The 22,215-nt window shown below is 38.5% G+C and overlaps 1 protein-coding gene across 8 annotated transcripts in view; it reads left to right on the top strand.

Annotated features, from left to right (window-relative positions):
- The first annotated feature begins 1,192 nt into the window (after positions 1–1,192).
- The window catches only part of LOC127508098 (uncharacterized), a 320,544-nt gene continuing 299,521 nt past the window's right edge, over positions 1,193–22,215 (top strand). For 6 of the 8 annotated variants that reach the window (XM_051885709.1, XM_051885713.1, XM_051885711.1 and 3 more), the window contains exons 1-6: positions 1,193–2,674; positions 2,849–3,485; positions 3,949–4,099; positions 5,009–5,044; positions 8,253–8,858; positions 9,071–9,603. In XM_051885709.1, coding sequence (XP_051741669.1) covers positions 4,078–4,099; positions 5,009–5,044; positions 8,253–8,858; positions 9,071–9,603 — 1,197 coding nt within the window. In that variant the 5' untranslated portion in view covers positions 1,193–2,674; positions 2,849–3,485; positions 3,949–4,077. Of the gene's footprint in view, positions 2,675–2,848; positions 3,486–3,945; positions 4,100–5,008; positions 5,045–8,252; positions 8,859–9,070; positions 10,357–10,476; positions 15,233–22,215 lie in introns of those variants that run through there. The other 2 variants (XM_051885708.1, XM_051885707.1) reach the window with 2 other exon arrangements.

The following is a 22,215-nucleotide window of genomic DNA, read 5'->3' on the forward strand; positions in this document are numbered from 1 at the left end:
TCATGTCATCAATCACATTTACGTTAATCGTCAGATCGCAGCATCTCAACCGTCTAAAGCTATAGAATCATGACAGTCTAATACTGTGATAGATATAATGATTTATAATAATCACTTTACATCTGTTGTCAGATGTTTTCCTGGGTTCAGTTCCCAGTCTTTCTTTCTCTCGGCTTGAGAGTCATTCTATTACATTTACATGAAAAGATCAATGTGCTCTTTGAATGCAGATTAAGTCACTCAGATAAAAGCATCTGCCAAATGTATGAAAGTAATGGAGTGAATCTCAAACCAAAAGAAAGACTTGAACTAGATCACATGAGTATGAAGAGTTGAAACAGATGAATGTCGAGACATTTGCTCTATGAACCTTTATCTGCTGCATCTCTAGGACACAGATGAAGGTCAGATGTGATGATCCTCATTCAGTACAGAAATCTCAGCGGTTAAAGGCTTCAGAGACTGAGCTTTGAATCAACATCACCAGTCATTTTTCATATATCTACTCAAACTGAACCAGCAGCACCTTGTTGTTCCTTCAAAATGAGGCACAAAGTTGATTTCCAGACCCTTCACCGTCTCTGTTCCTCTGTGGTGAAACTTACCAAAAATACCTGTTCTTTTCTGCATTGTTATTTCTGTTCTAGCTTGTTTCCTGATCTAGCTTTGTAATGAAGCTGTCATTTTGGATAAAAGCATCTGCCAAATGAGTAAATGAAAACTGCAGATCATGTAGTGTTGTTTATTCACTTAGATTATAATTTAATGTATATCCAAAATAATGAAAAGATGATGTATTCTAAATGACAAGATTTCAGATGGTTTCTCTTTCAAGTGTAACCGTACTGTTAATAAACTCTTTCTCTTATAAACCATGTGCAAATTAGTTTTTTTTTTATTTCAAGGTACAGTTCACCCAAAAATTATCATTCTGTCCTCATTTATTCATCCTAATGTTGTTCAAAACTGTATGACTACTTCTGTGTTCTGCAGCACATGAAAGAATAATGTCTCAGTGTTTTTGTCTATATAATGAAAGTCAATGGGGTCTAATGTGGTTTGAACACCACCATTCTTCAAAATATCTTCTCGAGAAGACAGAAAGTCAAGTGTGTTTGAACAACATGAGAGAGAATAAATTATCCCTTTTATTCAGTGAGATCAGACTAATTCATCAGTTTACTGAAAGATCCGCACTGAGATCCCTGAATCTCTGGAAATGAATAATGAGCCTTAAAGTGAACAGTTTCAACCTTAATCTTTAACTCTCACCATATAATGCAGTGAAAACATGAGCTGGAGAAAGAAACAAGCAGGACAGTTTATTCTTTTTTATTTTCTTTCATTTATTTAGTAAAGAGTTGGTAAGATTAGTTATTTAAGTGTATGATATTCTAGGGTTGCAAATCCGTGTTAGAATTTTTATGATTCATAGGCCTATGTGTGTTTTGTGTGACTTCAGCTGGAAACACTGGGACACAAACCTCTGTGAAACCTCTGGATTTCTCACATTCCTGCAAAATGTCTCTCCATCTTCTTTTCACTCAGAAATGCCTAGTAATCACAAGGAAATAGCGAGTAACACACTGAATTAAACATGAACGACTGAAACTGTATTTTATTGTCAAAAGTACTCCAGTAATCTTGTTTTAGGCTATTTACAAGTTCAAAACATCCTTTTCACAGTGTATAAAAAGGCAGTTGAAAGACAAATCACTCATTCAGCAGAAGTTACAGGAGGACAGTCACTGATGCTCAACATTTAAACTCTCCTGTCATAAAATCCTGTTTTTCACATCATCCATTGTAAAGTTTTATCCCTGTTATGATCTTTAATCATAACACTTAATGTGAAAAATGCTGACTGTACAAAGACCAAGAGTCTCTGCTTAGAGTCTAGGGCCAAATTCATTCTGCAGCTTCATATTCACAATACATACAGGCAACCAGGAGAAACTGAGCATGTTACACGCTTTCCCCATACACGATTATAGATCATCATCAATGTACTGAGATATTTGTATGTTTTCTATAAAGCATTTTCATGTGTTTGTTGTGATTATCTTTATAATCAGGCTATAGTACAGAGAAAGGACACGACTGCAATGGTCTTTTGTGATACCATCTACACACTCAAAGTTGGTTTATATCATAACTGGAATGAAATAATAGCCTAGTTAAAAATGACTTGTTTACATAGAATATATGATATTTTATATAATTTAAAGGGTTAGTTCACCCAAAAATGATAATTCTGTTATTAATCTAAAGTGACTCACACTGTTCTTGCATTCCCTGAATTACTGAAAACATCCATCGAAAGAAGATTAGGACTGTCTTTAATTTAATCTTCTGTGGTTCAAGTAAAATATGATCGTTAATGTGCTTTTTTAAAGGCAGTTGTGTTTAGCTGAAGATCCTTAAATCTGGAAAAAGTTGCTTTCTTGCCGATTTAAAATAAAGGGTCAGACAGAGTTCATTCAGTGAGTATACAGGTGTTCAATGGAGAACAATACATCATGTCAAAGTCTGCGGTGTGTGTGTAAACGTGTGATGATTCATTCACTTTCAGCAGCCCTTTTTTCTCCTCCTAATATTTTCACTTTCAGTCTGTCAGTACCTTGAGACCGTTCACCTCACTTCAGCACCTCACCTGGAGTGCCATCAGAACCTTGTATGTCTGCACTGAAGCATTTTTGCCCACATATAAAAATATATTTAATGCTACTTTTGATACTTGGGTACATACAGTAAGACTAAAATAGCTGATTTTTATTGTCTTGTTTTATGTTTTTAGAAATATTCCACAGTTTTGAATGTTTCACTTTCCTGTTTTGACCTTTGACAGATTGTTTGGCTGGTAGTGAGGTTTGGGTGAATCCTCTTTCTAAGAGTTTGGATCCACTGGCTCCAGCTGGAAACTACCAATGCTTGGCATGAATCGTCAGGACTTCATCATGCTGGAATGTGTCACTCACAAACATGACCTCACTGTGAGGGAGGAGCATCAACCTGAGAAACAGAAGCACGCGCGCGCCCTCCACTGGACATTATAAAACACTTCATGTGGCTTATGCGTTATAAGACCAAACTCAGTGCACACATTTTTAATAAAGCATACAGTGTACAGACAAGCAGATGGACCATAATATGAACACAACGCGTTTAATTTGTCACTGAAAGTTCTCTGATAGAGATTAAAATACACATTGAACTCTGTTCCATCATCGTGTATATATATATATATATATATATATATATACATACACACACACACGTATAAAATCTATTTTTGTGGTTGAAAGTCTTAAGCTCAGCTGCTGTTTTCTTTGTTGATGAACATTATGTCTCATTCTCACAGGAACTGAATCCCTGCATTTGTTGTCAGACAAGATGGAAACAGGTTTCGACCTGAGCGACTCCACCTACAAACTTCTTCCTGCTTTCATGTTGGCAATAAGAGGTGTCTAAACCTCGACACACAGGTAACACATTTCCTTATAAAAACCCTCTTCATGTTTGTTATATGAAATGTAAATGTGAGATATAATACTAATAATGAATGTGATTAATAACTTTATGAGTTGAGTTTCAGTTTATTTTTTTATTTTTTTATTTTTTTTGCCACAGAACCATATCAGAAACAAATCTGTGTATGAAAGTTTGTGTTCAGTGTTTATTTTCAGTTCTTTTGGTACAAATTTAACATTTACAGTGAGATTTTGGAGCACAAACAATGTAAAATTACTGCATTACTAAAGATCTAAATCATGTTGATCAACACATTTTACATTCTGCACTTTTTTATTGTATGAAGGCGCAGAGAGCAGTTTATGAACATCAGTAAATCAGCAGATGCTGTTATCTAAAGCGACTCACAGTGAAGTGAAGCTGAATGTTTGATCAGTGTTTGTGTTCATTGGGAATCAATCCTGTGACTCTCAGCAGATGTGCAGCTCCATACGACATGAACAGAGTCTCAGGACTGAGGAATCTCTCACAGGACTGTGATGAACAGACAGACAGGAGTCACAGAAGATGATCAGATGAAGATTTATAAATGAACAGAATATCAACATGTCCAGCCCTGACAGCACAGGTGATGAACAGACACATCTAAATCTGACATCTGAATGATTATTTACTTCTATCTAAGTCACATTTCCTCAAGTTCTCTTTCATCATGCTCAAAGATTATATGAACTTGTGTATGAACAGTTTCATCATTACATGTTTAAGGTTTAAATTCGCAATAACTTTATATTCAAACAATTAAGTATTATTGTTGATGTCCACAAGTCGACAACATCTGATTTCCCAGCATCACTTTGACTTTGACCGGTGCTGCTGCTCGGATGAATCTTTTAAAGATGTTGTTTTCTATTGGTTCATGTTTCTGTGATGACAGAGTCCAGTATACTTTTGTTTCATTCAGTAACGGTGGGCCACAAATGGAGCAAAGAGAGACCTGATATGAGTAATTCATTATATACATAAATACATGAAATAACAAAATATGAAATCAAGGGTCAGATATATAACAGATGAAGTGTTGAAGAAGACAGTATTGTTTGTGTTTAATGGATCATGTTGATAGTTGATGTGAGGAAGAAGAGACCATTTATAGCACCAAAAGTAACTTGAAAAGAAATGTTTCACATTTACATGTATTCATTTAGCAGATGATTTTATCCAAGTGATTTACAAATGAGGAACATCACAAGAAATGTATCATCCAAACCAACAATATTAGTAACACATAGTTTCAAGTTTCTAGAGTTGAAGTTTAGTGCAGAAAAAAATATTTTCTTAAAATGATACACATAAAGTGTCTTTATGAATGGAGTCACATGCAAAAGGTTCGTCTTCAGCTGTTTCTTGAAGATTGTTGATATTATTTCTAGATTCAGATTGTTTATCTGTGCTCTAAATGATTTAAAATACCTGTAGTGCACAATAATGTTCAGAAGATCCACTAACAATCTGTTTGTGTTTGTTTATTTTGCAGTGGAAAGAAGAAGTCCAAAGCTGGATCGCCCCAACTGTACGTTCAACTGATTGACAGTAAAAGCAAAGGATGATATAGTTTTATAGTTCAAGGGAACTTGAGCTGCGTCGGAACGCTGTGGGATCGCATCTGCGTAATTGCATCGTGAAGCACGTATAAAATCAGTCCAATGGGGTGACGGAACGTCATAGGCAGGTGACGTCACTGACCAGGAAACTATAAAGCCTACCCGAAAACACATTCATTCAGCTTCTGTGCCTTCAGCAAGTGCTAAATGTGAAATCGTGTGTCCTATTTATTGTTGTCTGTCTTTCAGTCACACAAGCATATTATTGTTATTATGGCAACCCAGGTGAAAAAAAAAGTACATTTCTATAATAAACTTAAAGTGCTCTATTTTCGTGCACTACTTTTGTATTTAATATACTAAAAATTCTTCTTTAGTACTTCTTAAGATAATCTTATGAACATCTAAGTGTACTCAACTGTGCTATTTTGAGACACCATGAAATATGAACTAAAATGTGCTTTTAATATCTCTGTATTTAAAAAATATATTTAGTTACCACTTGTAGTACACTATGGGTTAAAACACACCAGATGTGTGTTTGTTTGAGAGTGCAGCATGCCCAAGCAGCTCTCAAGGGAGCTGCTTGCGAGCATTGTGATCTTCTCCCCATGAGAACGCTGTGCTCCCGCCGAGCTGTCTTCGAGGAGAGCGGCTCGGTTCGCATTCCTCGCGGCTTGGGTCCCGCTTCTGCCGAGGCAGAGTGGCGCCTGCTGTCGTGGGGATCGCAGATGGATCTGACAGATGGGTTAGAGATGGGCTCTGCTTTGTCTCAGCCCTCACCTATCAGATCTAATGTCTCAATTCGGGGTTTGGAAGCACGTGCTGCGGTTTCTTCCACTCCGGTTGAGGCAGCTGCACTATGAGCATCCAGTTCTGAGGAATTGAATAAGAAATTGAGGTAGTGTAGCAAGACTCGTCACTTCAGTCTCCTGCAAATGAGGAGCTGGTGGAGGTTTTAACTCGCGCTGTGGTCTAGTTAAACAGCGATTGGCCAGCTGAGAAACAAGAGCTGCAAGTTAAAAGTAAATTAGATTTCCTTCTAGGTCAGCTCAACCTCCATGTTGGAGCTTATAGTTTTTTCCCGACCTCCACACAGAGGTGTTAAGGTCGTGGAAGAGATCGGTTTCATACCGTATATATACACCACAAACATCAACATACAGTAATGTTATGAGTATGAAAAAACATGGTTATGGGGCGATGCCCAAGGCGGAAGAGATGCTCGCGAGCCATCTCTCCCCTCAGGCTGCATCGTCCCTTAAAGCCCTGACACTGCCAACCAAGTCACTTAAAACAACATCAGCATTGGTGGGCAAAGCGTACTCGGCAGCGGGTCAGGCGGCCGCATGTCTGCATACTATGTAAATCTTGCAGGCATACCAAGCTGACCTGCTGAAAGACCTGGGGGAAAGTGAAGAGGTGGGGGCTGAGATGATTCAAGAACTGCGTCAGTCAGCTGATTTAGCTCTCCAGGCCACCAAGGAGACGGCCAAATCCATCGGCCGGTCTATGGCAGCCCTATTAAAGATCGTGACAAAACCTTCCTGCTTGACGCTCCGCTCAATCCCACCGGCCTTTTCAGGGACTCCATTTCCTCTGTCACGAGACTTCTCTCTCAGGCAAACGGGTCGATCCTTTCCCCTTGCCCAGAGTTGTGGAAACTGTGGGCTTGGCCTCTGAGGGGGCCCAGCTCATGAGTTCAGGTCTCTCTTGCCCCATTGGTGCAGTGCTGGACTTCCTGCAGGAAAGATTTTCCACAGGGCTATCCCCCTTCACAATAAAGGTGTACGTGGTGGCCTTAGCTGCTTACCACGCTCCTTTGAGTGGTGTATCTTTGGGGAGACACCCGCTTATTACTCATTTTCTTTTGTGGCACTCTAAGCCTTAGACCTGCAGTTTGCATGAGGGTGCCGGCCTGGGATTTGGCCGTTGTTTTACAAGGCCACTCTGTGGCTCCCTTCGAGCCCATAGAAGAATTTCCTGAGAAGTTTCTCACACTCAAGACTATCTTTCTGCTTGCTATTTCATCTCTCAAGAGGATTGGAGACATTCAAGCCCTCTCGGTATCTCCCTCGTGCCTGGAATTTGCACCCGGCATGGTTAAAGCTTTCCTTCACCCCAGACCGGTTTATATTCCCAAGGTCCCTACTAATGTTGTAAGACCTATTGTACTGCAGGCCTTCTGTCCTCCTCCCTTCCAGATGTCAGACCAGGAGAAACTAAATCTGCTCTGCCCTGTGAGGGTGTTAGGTGCTTATGTCTACAGAGCTGCCCTGTGGAGAAAATCAGAACAGCTGTTTATTTGTTTTGGGTCACCTAGGAGAGGTTACCCCGCATCTAAGCAGAGGATGAGCAAGAGGGTGATCGAGGCCATCTCACTTGCTTATGAGTCAGCTGGTCAGCCATTACCTTTGGCTGTTCGAGCTTACTCGACTAGGAGTATGGCCACTTCTGAAGCATTATTGACAGGAGTTTCTCTCCAGGAAGTTTGTGATGGGGCAGGCTGGTGCTCGCCACATACGTTTGTGAAGTTCTATGAACTTGACCTCGGGGCACAGGTGCTATCGTCTTAGTGTGCGCTACGATTTCACATGGACGGTTACTTGCTCATATGGCGACGTGGGTATTGGCATTCCCACAGCGTTCCGACACAGGTCGAGTTCCCTTGAAAGGGAACGTCTTGGTTACGCATGTAACCTTAGTTCCCTGAGTAGGGAACGAGACGCTGCGTCGCCCTGCCATACTCCCGGCATGCCCATAAGCGACTTGCTTCAGTTTTTCAGAAGCTAAATGAATGTGTTTTCGGGTAGGCTTTATAGTTTCCTGGTCAGTGACGTCACCCGCCTATGACGTTCCGTCTCCGTATTGGACTGATTTCATACGTGCTTCACAATGCAATCACGCAGAGGCAATCTCACAGCGTTCCGACACAGCGTCGCGTTCCCTACTTGAGGAAATAAGGTTACATATGTAACAGAGATGATTTGATGAACTGGGACACTAATCAGTTCAACTTCTTAATATTTAGTGCTTTAAAGGCCAAACATGAGAAAAATCACAAATGACAAATTCTGCATGTGTATTATGTTTGTGAACTTGTATTATACAAGTTGTACTGCATGTGTATTATGTTTGTGACACTTGTAGAATTCTTTGTTTTTCTTCATCTATCAGTTTCAGAGGGTGTGAAGCTGAATCTGGTTGTGTGTGGGAGTGACGGCACATTAAAATCCTCCATATCAGAGCAGATCCTGCAGCAGACAGACAGAAGATCAGACGTGGATCTTCATGGACGTCAGATCAGTCTGGTGGATCTTCCAGCTCTGTTCAACACTCGTCTCTCAGAGGAGGAAGTGATGCATCAGACTCTCCGCTGTGTGTCTCTCTGTCATCCTGGAGTTCATGTTTTCCTCCTCATTATTCCTGATGCTCCACTCAATAATGAAGACAAAGCAGAAATGGAGGAGATCCAGAGGATCTTCAGCTCCAGAATCAACAAGCACATGATGATCCTCATAATGCAGAATTCAGAGCATCAGACAGCAGAACTGAATGAAGAAACACAGTCTGTCATTGAGAGATTTGGAGGACGACATCATTTCTTTAGTCCCAACACACAAGTGTCCACATTGATGGAGAACATTGAGAAGATGGTGGAAGAAAACGGAGGAGAGCTTTACTCCACAGAGATATTTCTGGAGGTGCAGATGGAAAAACTGATGAAATATGAAGAGATGAAGAAGAAAATTGACTCACTAGAGACACATTTACTGTCACAAGGTAATGACCAGAAAATCAGTTTGGGTCTTAAACTAAATTCTAAACTAAAACTCTTAAACTTAAATTCTACAATAGATTTACTCTATAATAGTGTTTTTAAACAGCAGAACTGCAACATTTAAAATTGAAAAGTGGCTCATCTTACCCTGATCCCCCTGTTGATCTTGTCATGTTTTCTTAAATTTCAATATGATTTGTTTATTCATTTTCAGGTTCAAGAGAAAACACAGATGAACTGAGGATTGTACTGCTGGGAAAAACTGGAGTTGGGAAGAGTGCAACAGGAAACACAATCTTAGGAAGAGACGCGTTTAAGGCAGAAACATCTCAAGAGTCAGTAACTAAAGAGAGTCAGAGAGAATCATCTGAAATCAACGGCCGACACGTTACTGTGATCGACACTCCAGGACTGTTTGATACTGAATTGAGTAATGAAGAGATCCAGAGAGAAATCAGACACTGCATCTCCATGATCCTGCCTGGACCTCATGTGTTCATCATTGTGCTCAATTTAGGACAACGATTCACTAAACATGAGGAAACATCAGTGAAGATCATCCAAGAGATGTTTGGTGAGAAATCATTAATGTTCACCATGGTGCTCTTCACCAGAGGAGACGATCTGAAGAACAAAACTATTGAACAGTGTTTGGGAAAACCTGGATCTCCTTTGATGAAGCTGATTGAAGCGTGTGGAAACAGATTCCATGTGTTCTATAATAATCAGACTGGAGACCGAACACAGGTGTCTGATCTACTGGAGAAGATAGACAACATGGTGGAAGCAAACGGAGGGAGTTTCTACTCATGTAAGATGTTCAGACAGATGGAAAGAGAAAGACAAGAACAACAGATGAAGATCCTGATGGACAGAGTCAGAGAAAGAGAAGAACTGATGAAGAAACTGGAAGAAGAAATGAACAAAGAACGAGAGATATTTAAAAATAAAATAGAGCAACTGAAGAAAGAAAAAGAAAAACTGCTGATGAAATACGACACGGAAATAGGCAGACTGATGAACAAAATCGAGAATGAAAGACAGATTCATGAAAAAGAGAGAAAGAGAAGAGAAGATGAATATACAGAAAGAGAAGAACGATATAATATACAGATGAGAAGAGAACAAGAGGAATGGGAGCAACAGAAACTGGAGGAAAAGATAAGAAGAGAAGAAGAGAAGAAAAGGACAGAGAGAGAAAAACAGATTTCTGATGAACAGATTCCAAGACTAAAGAGTGAAATGGAGGGAATAATCAGAGAGAAAGCGAGAACAGAAAGAGAGAGACAAGAACAACTAGAGGATTTAGAGAAGAGACTGAAAGAAGAAAGAAACATGAGAGAAGATCAACAAAATACTTCTGAAGAGAAACAGAAACTCCTTGAAGAACAGAATGAAGAAGAACTGAAGAGAAGACGAGTGGAGTGGAGAGAGGAATATGAACGAGAGAAAGAGAAGATGATGAGGAAGATCTGCTCTGAAACTGATCAGTCACTACAGGTGAGTGTTTGTGTTTGTTCTGTTTCCTTCAAACCTAATAAAAGTGTTTCAGGTCTTAAGAAACCTCTTCTGTCAAATCTTTGCTTAATTAATGATTTGCGTTGGTTTCAACTCCAAAAGGTCGCAGCCTACAGGAAACTGAAGAATGAATACAGGAAGTGGTCCTGGAGTCTTTGCAGTGCCATGATGGAAACTGAGAACAAACTTCACAACAAAATAGAAAATAAAGCAATTCATGAGGTTGAGGAAACTGATCTTCAAAGAGAACTGAAGAAGACAAGTGAAGAAGTGGAAAAATCAATGTCTGAATTCTTTGAGAAAGACATTGATAAATATATACTGATTCAGTGGAAAACATCATTTGAAATCAAAATCAAAACGCTTCAGGAAAACATTGTGAGAGAAACAATGAGGAAATTAAATGAGGTTCTTCAGCAGCGAGACCTGAAGAAAGAGATTGATGCTCAGAGGACACATTATGAAAACACTCTCTATGAAAAGAGCAGAGAACTCGCCTTAAAACTCAAAGACAAAACAAATGATGAAGAAACACTGAAGAAAGAGTTTGATTTGTTCTGGGAACAGAGTGTGAAGAAGATCATCAGAGACACTCCTCTAATCAGAGATATTGATGTAATGAGAGATGTGAGAGAAATCCTCAGTGACGACTATAGAAGTGTGTCTGTAGATCACTGGAGGGATATTTTCGCTGTATCAAATTATTCAGATTATGTGAAATTAAAGGGATTAAGAGGAATTAATGCATATTTATCAAATGCCATCAGATCAGTGAAAGATCTGTCTCCAGAGGATGAAGCTCAAATCAGATCATTAGTCACAGATGCTGTTCAGCAGACAAACAGAATGATTAAGTTATTTAACATTTCAAAGATGGGCTACAACATCAGCTGCATTCAACAACTCATAGATTACATCAAGAGGAGAGTAACAGAACATCAGGAAGAACAAGTGAAATATGTGTTCAAGAATGAATTCTTCATGGATTTGGTTCTTTCTATCTGTGAGAGATCAAACAAGATGATCACTGACCAACACAGACTGTTCAGAGAAGCCAATGATCCTGTAATACATGTTGAGAAGAAGAGAGAAGAGTACTATAGTATTTTCCAGAAACACTGTCATGGAGCAACATCAGCTGCCATGTTTGGTGAGATCATCTGTCAGAAACTGAAAGAGCCCATTGAGCAGAGTGTCTACAAGAAGACTGCCAGAGATCTGACAGATGAAATGAGATCAAACTGTGAATCACTGAATGGAAACAGATCAAATCTGGAGAAACACATCCTGAAGACACTGGCAGAAGAGGAGGATTTTATCAAATACATGAACTACATTCATAAACCCAGAGATCACTTCAAGAGTTTCATCAGAGATGAAGTCAGTCGGTACATCACTGATAAGTTCAGTGTCAGTGTTTTACCCAAGATGAAGAAGAACATTGAACTCCTGCAGCAGAAGATCATGAAAGCAGCACATGAATCTACTGAACATGTTCAAGAGAACAGAAGAGATGTTGGTTTGTGGTTGAAGAGTTTCACACAGCAGATCTCAGATGAGCTGATCTTCTCTGAAAAAGACCTCAGTGGAGTCAAACATGATGATGTTGATGTGAAACTCCTAGAAGATGTGATGAGACGAGAACTTACTGCTATAATGTCTGAGATCAGCAGTAGATTCAACACAAAGACATTTCCATCCAATCTGGACCTCAAGTTCAGACCAGATGAGCTTCTAATTGATCTCTTCTGTCAGTGCTGTTGGGTTCGGTGTCCGTTCTGTAAAGCCATCTGCACCAACGATATAGAAAACCATGATGGAGATCACAGTGTTGCTTTCCACAGAGTGATAGGAATTAATGGCACATATTACAGTTCAACACAGAATCTCTGTACTGGTATGTGCACAAACTTAGTGGCAAGTCATCAGTATTTTAATATACCAGATGGAATTTTTAAATATAGAGAATACAGAAGAGCAGGAGGAGTTTATGCAAACTGGAGCATCACTCCTGATCTCTCTGATCTGCCCTACTGGAAGTGGTTTGTGTGCAGATTCCAGAAAGTTCTGGAAAAACACTATGGTAAAACATTTGAGGGTAAGAGTGAGATTCTAGATATTTTTTTTGAGGGGGATGGTGAGATACCAGATGAATGGAGAAGATACTCAAAACAGGACGCTATTGAGAGTTTGGATCGATACATGTAATGGAGCAGATGAAGAATGAGACTCTTGCGTCTCCTCTCAGATTCAGATCACAGTCAGAAATGAGTTTCTCTGACATTCATCAGTGAATCTGAGCTCATCTACACCTCAGAAGATCAGAGCTTCATCAAATACACCAGAAGAGAGTTAAAGACGAGATTCAGTTCCTCATACAAGTGTCTGTCTGATGATCAAAACAACATATTTCTGAACATATGCCTCATTGATGAAGCTCAAAATGCTTGATATTATAGTTTATTACTAATCAAAACAGCTTAATCTCTAACATGAACTGAAAAGGATCTATGATAAGGATATTAATGACAGACTGTTGATGAAATATGATTGAAGTGTGTGTTTGTTAAAGCTCAGTGCTGGAATCAGACGATGGAGGAAAGTGTGAGAAATAAACAGATGTGTGAATCAAATCTCTCAGACCTGTCAATCTGATTCATATTGATTCATATTCATATGATTCACTCGACACAAATACTGTCAACATCATGAATTTATTGACCTTGTCAAGTGTCCTTTCACACTTGTTTAATATTTACTCGTATTATGTGAAACTTTGATTTGACTTTAGGAATTGAAATGATGAAACCTGAAGATCTCTATAGCAGATTTTCCTTCTCTGACAGTATCTCAGTCATTGATAAACTTCATTACTTATATATTGCTAAAACATAATTAATAATGTTTACTACACAATACTGTGATCAAAATGTTTAAAGAGTTCAAAGTGAGAGTGTCGACAGGATCTGAACTCAAACTCTCACTGATGATCTTTGACAGTTCATATTTGTCTCATTCTCTGTTCAGTGTCACAAGAGTTCATCAGGATCATTTCACACTGATTGTTCATATGAACTCGTTCTAGAAACTTGTTAAAGCACATCAGCTCCAGCTTTGGGTTCTCCAGCTTCATCCTGCTGACCAGATGATGAGGATGAGCTGATCCTGATGGAACTGGAAGACGGAGGATTTTAATGACACTCTTAAAGTGGAAATGAAGCAGTCGGTCAAGTTCACATTATTCAGTAAATGGATTTCCACTGACACATCTGCTCCTCCTTCAGCGTCTCATCATAACCTCTTCCAGCGCTGGTTTTCAGCAGGCGTTTCGTTCCTCCTGCTGCTGTTACTGTGTCTCCACACATAAGAACAGATATAATCAAGGTAAGGACATTCATGTATCTGTCTTGCTGCTTCCTCCGACTGTTAAATTGTTGACTGTGGTGACGGGACAGTCTTCCTGAAAACTTCAGACTCGGACTGCAGTGTAACCTCTCTTCTGGTGGATTGATTTTGGGATTCACAGAGATATCCTCAGTCAAGTTTCTCCAGTTTCTCAGTTCTGGTGTGTGTTGATGTTGTTTTCTGAGTGTCCAGCAAGAGGCACCAGATATCTGGGAAAAGTGTCACTGGAAACACCATCATGGACAGAAACCTGTTCAAATGATCAAAGCAGTGGAGATCAGAAACCAGTGAGAGGAACGACAGAAAGATGTCAGTGATCGACACACCTGAACTCAGTAAAGAGGGTCATAATAACTGAAATACTGACATAAAATTCACTTCTCCTGGATCACACACATTTATTATTGTGATTACAGTAGGTTCACTAAAGAAAAACACAATAAAAGAAGTGTTTGAGAACAGATGGAAAACTGCAGATTCATTTTACCCACACAAATCAATGAGAGAAAGAAAATAAAACCATTGAGCAGATCTTCAATCCCTCATACAGAGCTGAGAAACTGATTCTTCTGCAACAAGAAGTCTGCAGTTTCCACAGATCTTAGAGACTGAGATAGAGAATTATAATGTTGATAAAGCAGAAACACATTAAGAGGAAACTGGATGAGAAATGGAGTCAGGAGCACAAGAAGATAATGAAAACAATCATTCTGAAAACTAAACAACTGGGATAATAATATCTACAATATATTATCATATATAAAGTCTGAAATGTGAAGTCGGACATTTCCACATTTGTGTTTCTGTATTTGTGTCTGTAAAACTACAAATAACGTTAATAGAAATGTCCATATATCTTCCCTGCTGCCACTGTAAAAATTGTGATCATTTTAACTTTGTAAATTTGAACAATTTGTTACCACACGTTTACACATATTTTGTTTTCCCATTTTTTTTCAATAGTACATATGTTTTGTTTAAATGTTTAAACCGTGTGATTCATTAATGTTTTATACTGGATTTCTGAGAAACATTATTGGATTGTCATCTGAATTATCTGAAATTCACTAATATCGTAGCGGGACCTTCTGCTCCTACAGGTGAGATAAATATCTTTGACTGTATGTTGTTATTTATATATTTATTGCTATGGCATAATATAATCATTGTAGGCCGGCAGGAAAAACATTAAGCCCATAGCCTAACTACATTTGTATTTGTTTATTAATACATGTTTGCAAATCTGCATAAAGTTGAGTGTTTTAGAGACATTTTGAGTAAAATCCAGTGTGTTTTGACTGCTGCAGAAATCTGCTGGACGGGTGTTGTCATTTCACTGCCCTCGATGTAAGAAGTGTGTGTGTGTTGATGACTGGATCTGACTGTACATGTCTGTCTGAAGAGAACTGACTGCAGAAAAGTGGAAGATTACTGAGAAAAATAACAGAAAATATAATTTACTAAAATAACTGATTTAGCTTTTAATTCATCTGAACAAGTTATTATTTCAGTAGTTTGTGGTTTTGTAATTTGTGTAATATGATGTAGCTGTGATAATAAACAGTGTTTGTTCAGTTGTGATGTATTTAGTGAATGTCTCTTTACAGATGAAGGTGGTTTAATGTGTCTTCAGTTTCTCAGATCTTCAGCCTATAGTCAGTATTTAAACACAAGCTGTCTATGTAGGGATTGACGCAAGTCACTAGACTTTGAAACAGAACCAGTGAGTCGTGTGAAATAAATGACCAGTTAAAGACAAGAACAAGAAACACAAGAAAAAGGTAAATATCAAAATAGTTTGTGGCATGATTGTTTTATTTCCAAAGCATCAATACATACAATAAAAACAGAAAAATGTTCCAGTAAAGAACATTATTGAATGACGTTTCAAAGATGTGCTTTTGTTACTGGATGGTGTTTTTCAGGAAGTGAAATTGTCTGAACTAATGCAGTCTTCATGTTCATGTTAGACTTCAGCAGATTCTATGGCTTTTAATGAGGTTTGGCTCAATCTTTGTAAGTTTTCTGATCATCTGTCTTCAGCTTAGTAAATACAAGAACAAAAGTATGAAACCAAAGTATGCAGGAAAGTTTCTTGCATCAGTGATGATTCGGCCCGCCCCTGTTCCCTTATTGGACCTTCATGCCTTCACTCACGGTCCATCTCTAAACTCTTTCTCAATGCTGACGCTCAGTCTTTTTGCCACTCAGTGGGCGTAACCACAGTCAGTCTGGCTGATGGTGACGTCACTCACATACCCTCTATATAAAAGCTGCTCAGTGCGGCTGATTGTCCATCCAAATCCAGCAGCTCCAGCACTTTCATTCTGCTCTCCTCTCCATCACTTATCTGCTTAAGGTATGAAATATCTCTGTTTAATACATATGCATGCTTGATACAAAAACGTGTTTGAATATGATTCTGTTTAAATGCAGTTTGACAGTAATCCATTTTGATGGTTAGTAGGTTTAGTAGGTAACCTATATTGTCAAAACAACTCTTAAGTATCTCATTGTCACAAGAAAGTATTACGAGAAAGTATCTCATCTCATTATTTCAAAAAAGTATCACATAAATTACGAGAAAATATCATTATGAGAAAGTTTCTAATTATCTAATTATTACGAGAAAGTACCATTATTGTGAAAAAGTACACTATATTGCCAAAAGTATTGGGACACCCCTCCAAATCATTGAATTCAGGTGTTCCAATCACTTCCATGGCCACAGGTGTATAAAATCAAGCACTAGGCATGCAGACTGCTTCTACAAACATTTGTGAACGAATGGGTCGCTCTCAGGAGCTCAGTGAATTCAAGCGTGGTACCGTGATAGGTTGCCACCTGTGCCATAAGTCCATTCGTGAAATTTCCTCACTACTAAATATTCCACGGTCAACTGTTAGTGGTGTCATAACAAAGTGGAAGCAATTGGGAACAACAGCAGCTCAGTCATGAAGTGGTAGGCCACGTAAAATCACAGAGCGGGGTCAGCGCATGCTGAGGCGCACAGTGCACAGAAGTCGCCAACTTTCTGCAGAGTCAATAGCTACAGACCTCCAAACTTTGTGTGGCCTTCAGATTAGCTCAAGAACAGTGTGTAGCTTCATGAATGGGTTTCCATGGCCGAGCAGCTGCATCCAAGTCTGATATAACTGATATAACTGATATATTTTTTATTTTGGCAGATCAGCTCCTCCCACAGCAGTTACGTAATCAGTGAAGCTCCTCCCACAATAATCACATCATCAGTGAAGCTCCTCCCACAGCAGTTCTCCAATAAATGCAGGAATATTCCCATCAGAGGAGCATCAGAGCATCAGGAAGAGCTGAAATCTGCAAAGACTGAGTTTATTAAAGAGGACAGTGAGAACATGAGTGATCCAGAAGCCTGCAGAATGAAACACACTGAAGATACTGAAGAACAAAGAGGTTGGTGTTTATTCTTCATTCATTCATGATGCTGAACAACATTCATGTTAGAAAGATTCAAGCACTATTTGTGCACATGGTGTGTGATATGTACTATAAACATAATAATCATGTTTATAGTAATCAATAATAATAATGTTTATCATAATTCACTGTCTTCTGTCCTATGTTCAAGTGCTTCTGGAGAAATAAAAAGCTTTGCGCAAGGGGGAGCGACAGTCAAAACATATGGGAGATTTATTTTGTAATTCTCTCTCTGACAAATGTCTTGAAATACAACATCAGAACAGTGTCTTGAGGTGTGGTAACCGTATTATAAGTGGAATAATTGACGACGGGCCATTGAATTCATAGAAAATAATGCACACCTGAGGTATAACGGCATTACCACCTCAGGTGTGCATTATTTTCTAAGAATTTAATGGCCCGTTTTCAATTATTCCTTACATAATAATAGGGGTGGGCGCTATACTGGTATGAAAGTGACTACCAGTATAATGTTGTGCCATGATACAGAGTTTGCTATACTGTGGATAGGATACCGTTAAATATTCATTAATTCTAATTTTGCATTTCAACACTAGTAATGATGACACAGAGTCGAGGCTGAACGTTTAACTTTTTGTCCGCTACCGTGCCCGTGTTACTACACAGGCATTAGTAATCACACACAGAGAGCATTGTGACAGTCCAAATTAACAGAGCACAAACTACCTACACAACAGCAACAAATAAGCGTGCATCTAGACAATAGGGGTGGGAGAAAAAAAATCGATGCATACATGCAACGTGTTACGGAGGGACTGCAACGGGAGGCATGCGGATCCATGTGCAAAGCTTTATTCCAAAACATGGTCAAAACAGGCAAGGGTCTGACAATGGCATACAGGTATATAGAGGGCAAGACAGAAGAGTAATCCACGGAGGAGCGTGGTCGTGCTGTGGCAAACAATATCTAGGAGGGCTAGGCTAAAGAATAATCCAGGGGAAACAGGCAATAGTCCAAGAGAGGTGCAAAGCGAGGGTTTAATTCCTAGTGAAGTTGAGCGTGAAGCTCGAAAAGTTTGGATTCATTGCACAGGGATAGAGCTGTGAGAAACGCGTGCTTTGCTTGACGTTACGCTTGCAATTTGTGATCTGTGTGCGACTAGTGCTTACATGTGCTTCTCAATATGATGCAAAATTAATATGAACACAGTCAGTTATGTCTTAAAGTATTAAACAGACAGGACAGAAACTTCTTATATATTTCAAAAGAGATTATACTGGATGCAGTTTATTAGATCTCCCGCTATATCATCATAACGATCATTAACCAAACAACCGTAAAGCTGAGAAAGTGAAAAATCACTCACAGCTCTTCAATCGTAAATATTGTGAAAGCACTCTTTGTTTATTGCTTGTAATGTTTCGTTGTTCCTCTTTATTACCTACTATGCGACTCACTTGCTTTTGTTTTAAGACTTTATATATGTCCCTATATAAAAGTTGTATTAATGTATTTTTTTTAACTTGTAATTATTTAAAAAGTAGGCTACTTTATAATTCCATATGCAATTAACTTGGAATTGGATCGTGACTCCTAGAATCGGATAGTGAGGTGCCTAAAGATTCCATTTCCCACCCCTAAATAAGATATAAGATATATATATTTGCCTGTAATTTAACTAAGGTCTACTAAAATGTGATTCCAATTTTTTTTTTCCCTCATATCGCGATATAGTATTAATATCGTCTGGACAGTGGATAATATTGTGATATTAATTTTAGCTCATATCGCACACCCCTACATAATAATAATACAAAAGTTAATCAAGAATTGTTTTGGATTTGGATCATGACTCAGAATCTGATCGGGTTGTGAGGTTCCTAAATCTACTCCTTACTTCTTTACTGCAAATATTTTGTGTTCTTTCTTGAAATTCGCTTGATCTTGTGTTTCTGGTGTCCCACATTCACATGTGTATGAATGGAGCATTATGGAACTGTTGTATATTTGTTTAATGTTGTTATTACATTAGATAAGTGTGTCATTGATCAAATATATTTAATAGTTTTTCAACAAAAGCATGGGATTTGTGTATATAATGTTGAAAGTATAATAAGTGTAAGATCAATGTAACTCACTCATGGAGATTTTCAGGGACATGCATAATTTATAAAAAATTCATCAAAATTATGGGAATATTTTAGGGCTCACTTTGTGTGCTTTCACTTCATATTTCCTTCTTTGAATTTTTATGTACTGAAAATTATTTTTTTTCCTTTCATTTCAGACCTGATGGAAGAGAGTGAGGAGAGTGAAGAACTGAGTGAAGTGGAGGAGAAACATCATGACAAACCTGGAGAAAAACCTCTGAGTTGCTCAAAGACTAAAAAGACATTTTTAAAGAAAAGAGCCAATAAATCTACAACCTGCACTCAGTGTGGAAAGAGTTTCACATACAAAAGTCATCTTGATGTTCTCTCCACACTGGAGAGAAGCCGTTCACATGTGATCAATGTGGCAAAACATTTCTTAAGGTATCAGTCCTGAAGACACATCTGACAGTTCATACGAAGGAGAAGCCACATTCATGTTCTATGTGTGAAAAGAGTTTTTCACTTGCCACAAAGTTTACATACACATCAGAAAATACACACTCATGTACAAGCTTATATGTGCTTTGAGTGTGGGAAGACTTTTACTACAGTGAACAGTTTAAAACTGCACCAGAGGATCCACACTGGAGAAAAACCTTACAAGTGTTCACACTGTGACAAGAGATTCAGTGAGTCATCATCTCTGAAAACACATGAGAGGATCCACAGCAGAGAGAAGCCGCACACGTGTGATCAGTGTGGAACGAGTTTCTCTTTTAAAAGTCAGCTGAAGGTACAGATGAAGATCCATGCAGTGGAGAAACCACATCACCACAGTCTGAGATCATGGTAAGCAGTTCATCTTTATGTGATTGAGAGTTTGGGAGGATGCTGATGCTGAGGATCCATCTCATGATCATTACTGCGCAGAATCGGGTTTCTTCAGGGCGAGAGTGGCCATTTCTGGTATAGTTTGCATACAATTTTCTACAGTGATTTTCTACAGGAATTGGAGATGCGTCGTCCAGCTTTGTTTGCTATCTATGTTTCAGACCAGTAAAAAAAACTGCAGACAGGCTGAATAAAAATGCAAATTCACTCTCTGACAGTAGGTGGCGCTCATGGAAAAGCAGAAATACAGCATTATCTGTCCGTTTCATATGACGTCACTGTATGACTGCACAGACATGTTTGTGACCATCAGGGCAAAGTAATGAAAGTCAATACAAAAACACACAAACAGAGATTTAATTGAGTTTACTTAGGACTGTATTGCATTGGTTCAGGGTAGTTGTGCTCGCACTGGTGTGTCAGTCAGACCACAGGAGGCAGGAATCGGAAGTCCAGCATGAATAATCGGCACAAATGAATGGCACAGTGACAGTCAAACCACAGGGCATTTCTTGGAATTATTAGTGGTATCTGACATGACTAATTAGTGGTATCTGAGGTAGTATGTTGTGTGGTCTGAATCAGTGAATAATAAACAATAATTAGCTAATATCAGACATTTCCATCAGTATTAACAATAAAATGGCATTTATCACAATCACATTCTATTATAAACAACATTCTTCAAGGTAATACCACAAAGCGCTCATAAACGGGATTCTCTTACACAACTTTTGCTGAGTCATTGCACAATCAGATAATGATATGTAGTTATTACAGTCATTACAATCTCTACACTATTGAAACATATTGAAAGCATTAATCAGTGATCATTATTATACTGAATTTAAGTGTATGGAATAAATACATATTAAATGAACATCTTAGGCTAGATGCCAAGATAGTTGTCATCACTTCACGGACATACAAACTCATAATGTTTTAATTATTATATAATAATATATATTATATAATAGAAAACACCCATTAAAGGACTTACATTTTGTCATCGACACACAACTTAAACAAATCTACTTCGACCGTGAAAGTCAGGTTCAGTCCATATGCTGGAGAAACCAAGCGGTACCTAGCACGGTCGGCTTATCACTTCAAGAAAGTGACTGACTTAATGTAGTAACAACTGATCTGATTGGTTGTTCCTTCCCAACATCGCAGCCCCCAGATATGTTAAACATATTTGCTACTTTAATAAAAAAGTAATTTAGGACGATCTGAGTCATTGTCATGTTCATCATCTGCAAGGACTGGAAGCAAGATTAGTTTCACAACTGTCCAAGTGAATATTTTATTCTTCCCCTTGGATTTTCACTGCTCTGATATGACCATCTGATCCAGGAAAGGTCTTAACTTAAAAAAAAAAAAGCACAGGAGCACTTCCTCTGTATCTGTCTGTAAGCCAATGGTGATACGAAGGGCATTCTTTACAGAGCGAATCTCTCATTCATAGGCACCCCCAAGTATGGGACATTTGGTGGTTTGAAAAGAAAAGATATTTTATGCTTGGCCAGATAGAAGCAATGAGCTCCTGGAATGAGAAGGTAGACGCAATGAGCTCCTGGAAATAATGAATTACATATTAACAATAATTAGGATATATAGAAATTTGAACAAATGACAGATGAAAGCATAGGCCTATGAAAACACAAGTGAACTGACTGACATTCACACTGGACTCCAGTATAATTATCCGCTAATACAGCAATGCCTTTCTTCAGAGAATATTTTAACTTTTTTCGTTAACCAGCTTACAGCAAACACTGAACCAAACAATTCAAATATTGAGCAAGCATCTCATTGGCTGCAGAAGCAGCAGCGGCCAATCAGCTTGTGTCCTGTTGGAAACTATGTGATATCTTACAGATTACATGTCAAGCCTGCTCCATCTAGAGTTTCATGACCAAACTAGTGATTTATAACACAAATCATCTTCATGACATTAAAATAGATCATAATCGTAACACAGCAGTTGTCGAGCAGATTTGATGGGATTAAAATGACTATTGAGCTCAT

This window comes from Ctenopharyngodon idella, chromosome 3 (assembly GCF_019924925.1).
Source record: "Ctenopharyngodon idella isolate HZGC_01 chromosome 3, HZGC01, whole genome shotgun sequence".
Taxonomy (NCBI): Eukaryota; Metazoa; Chordata; class Actinopteri; order Cypriniformes; family Xenocyprididae; genus Ctenopharyngodon; species Ctenopharyngodon idella.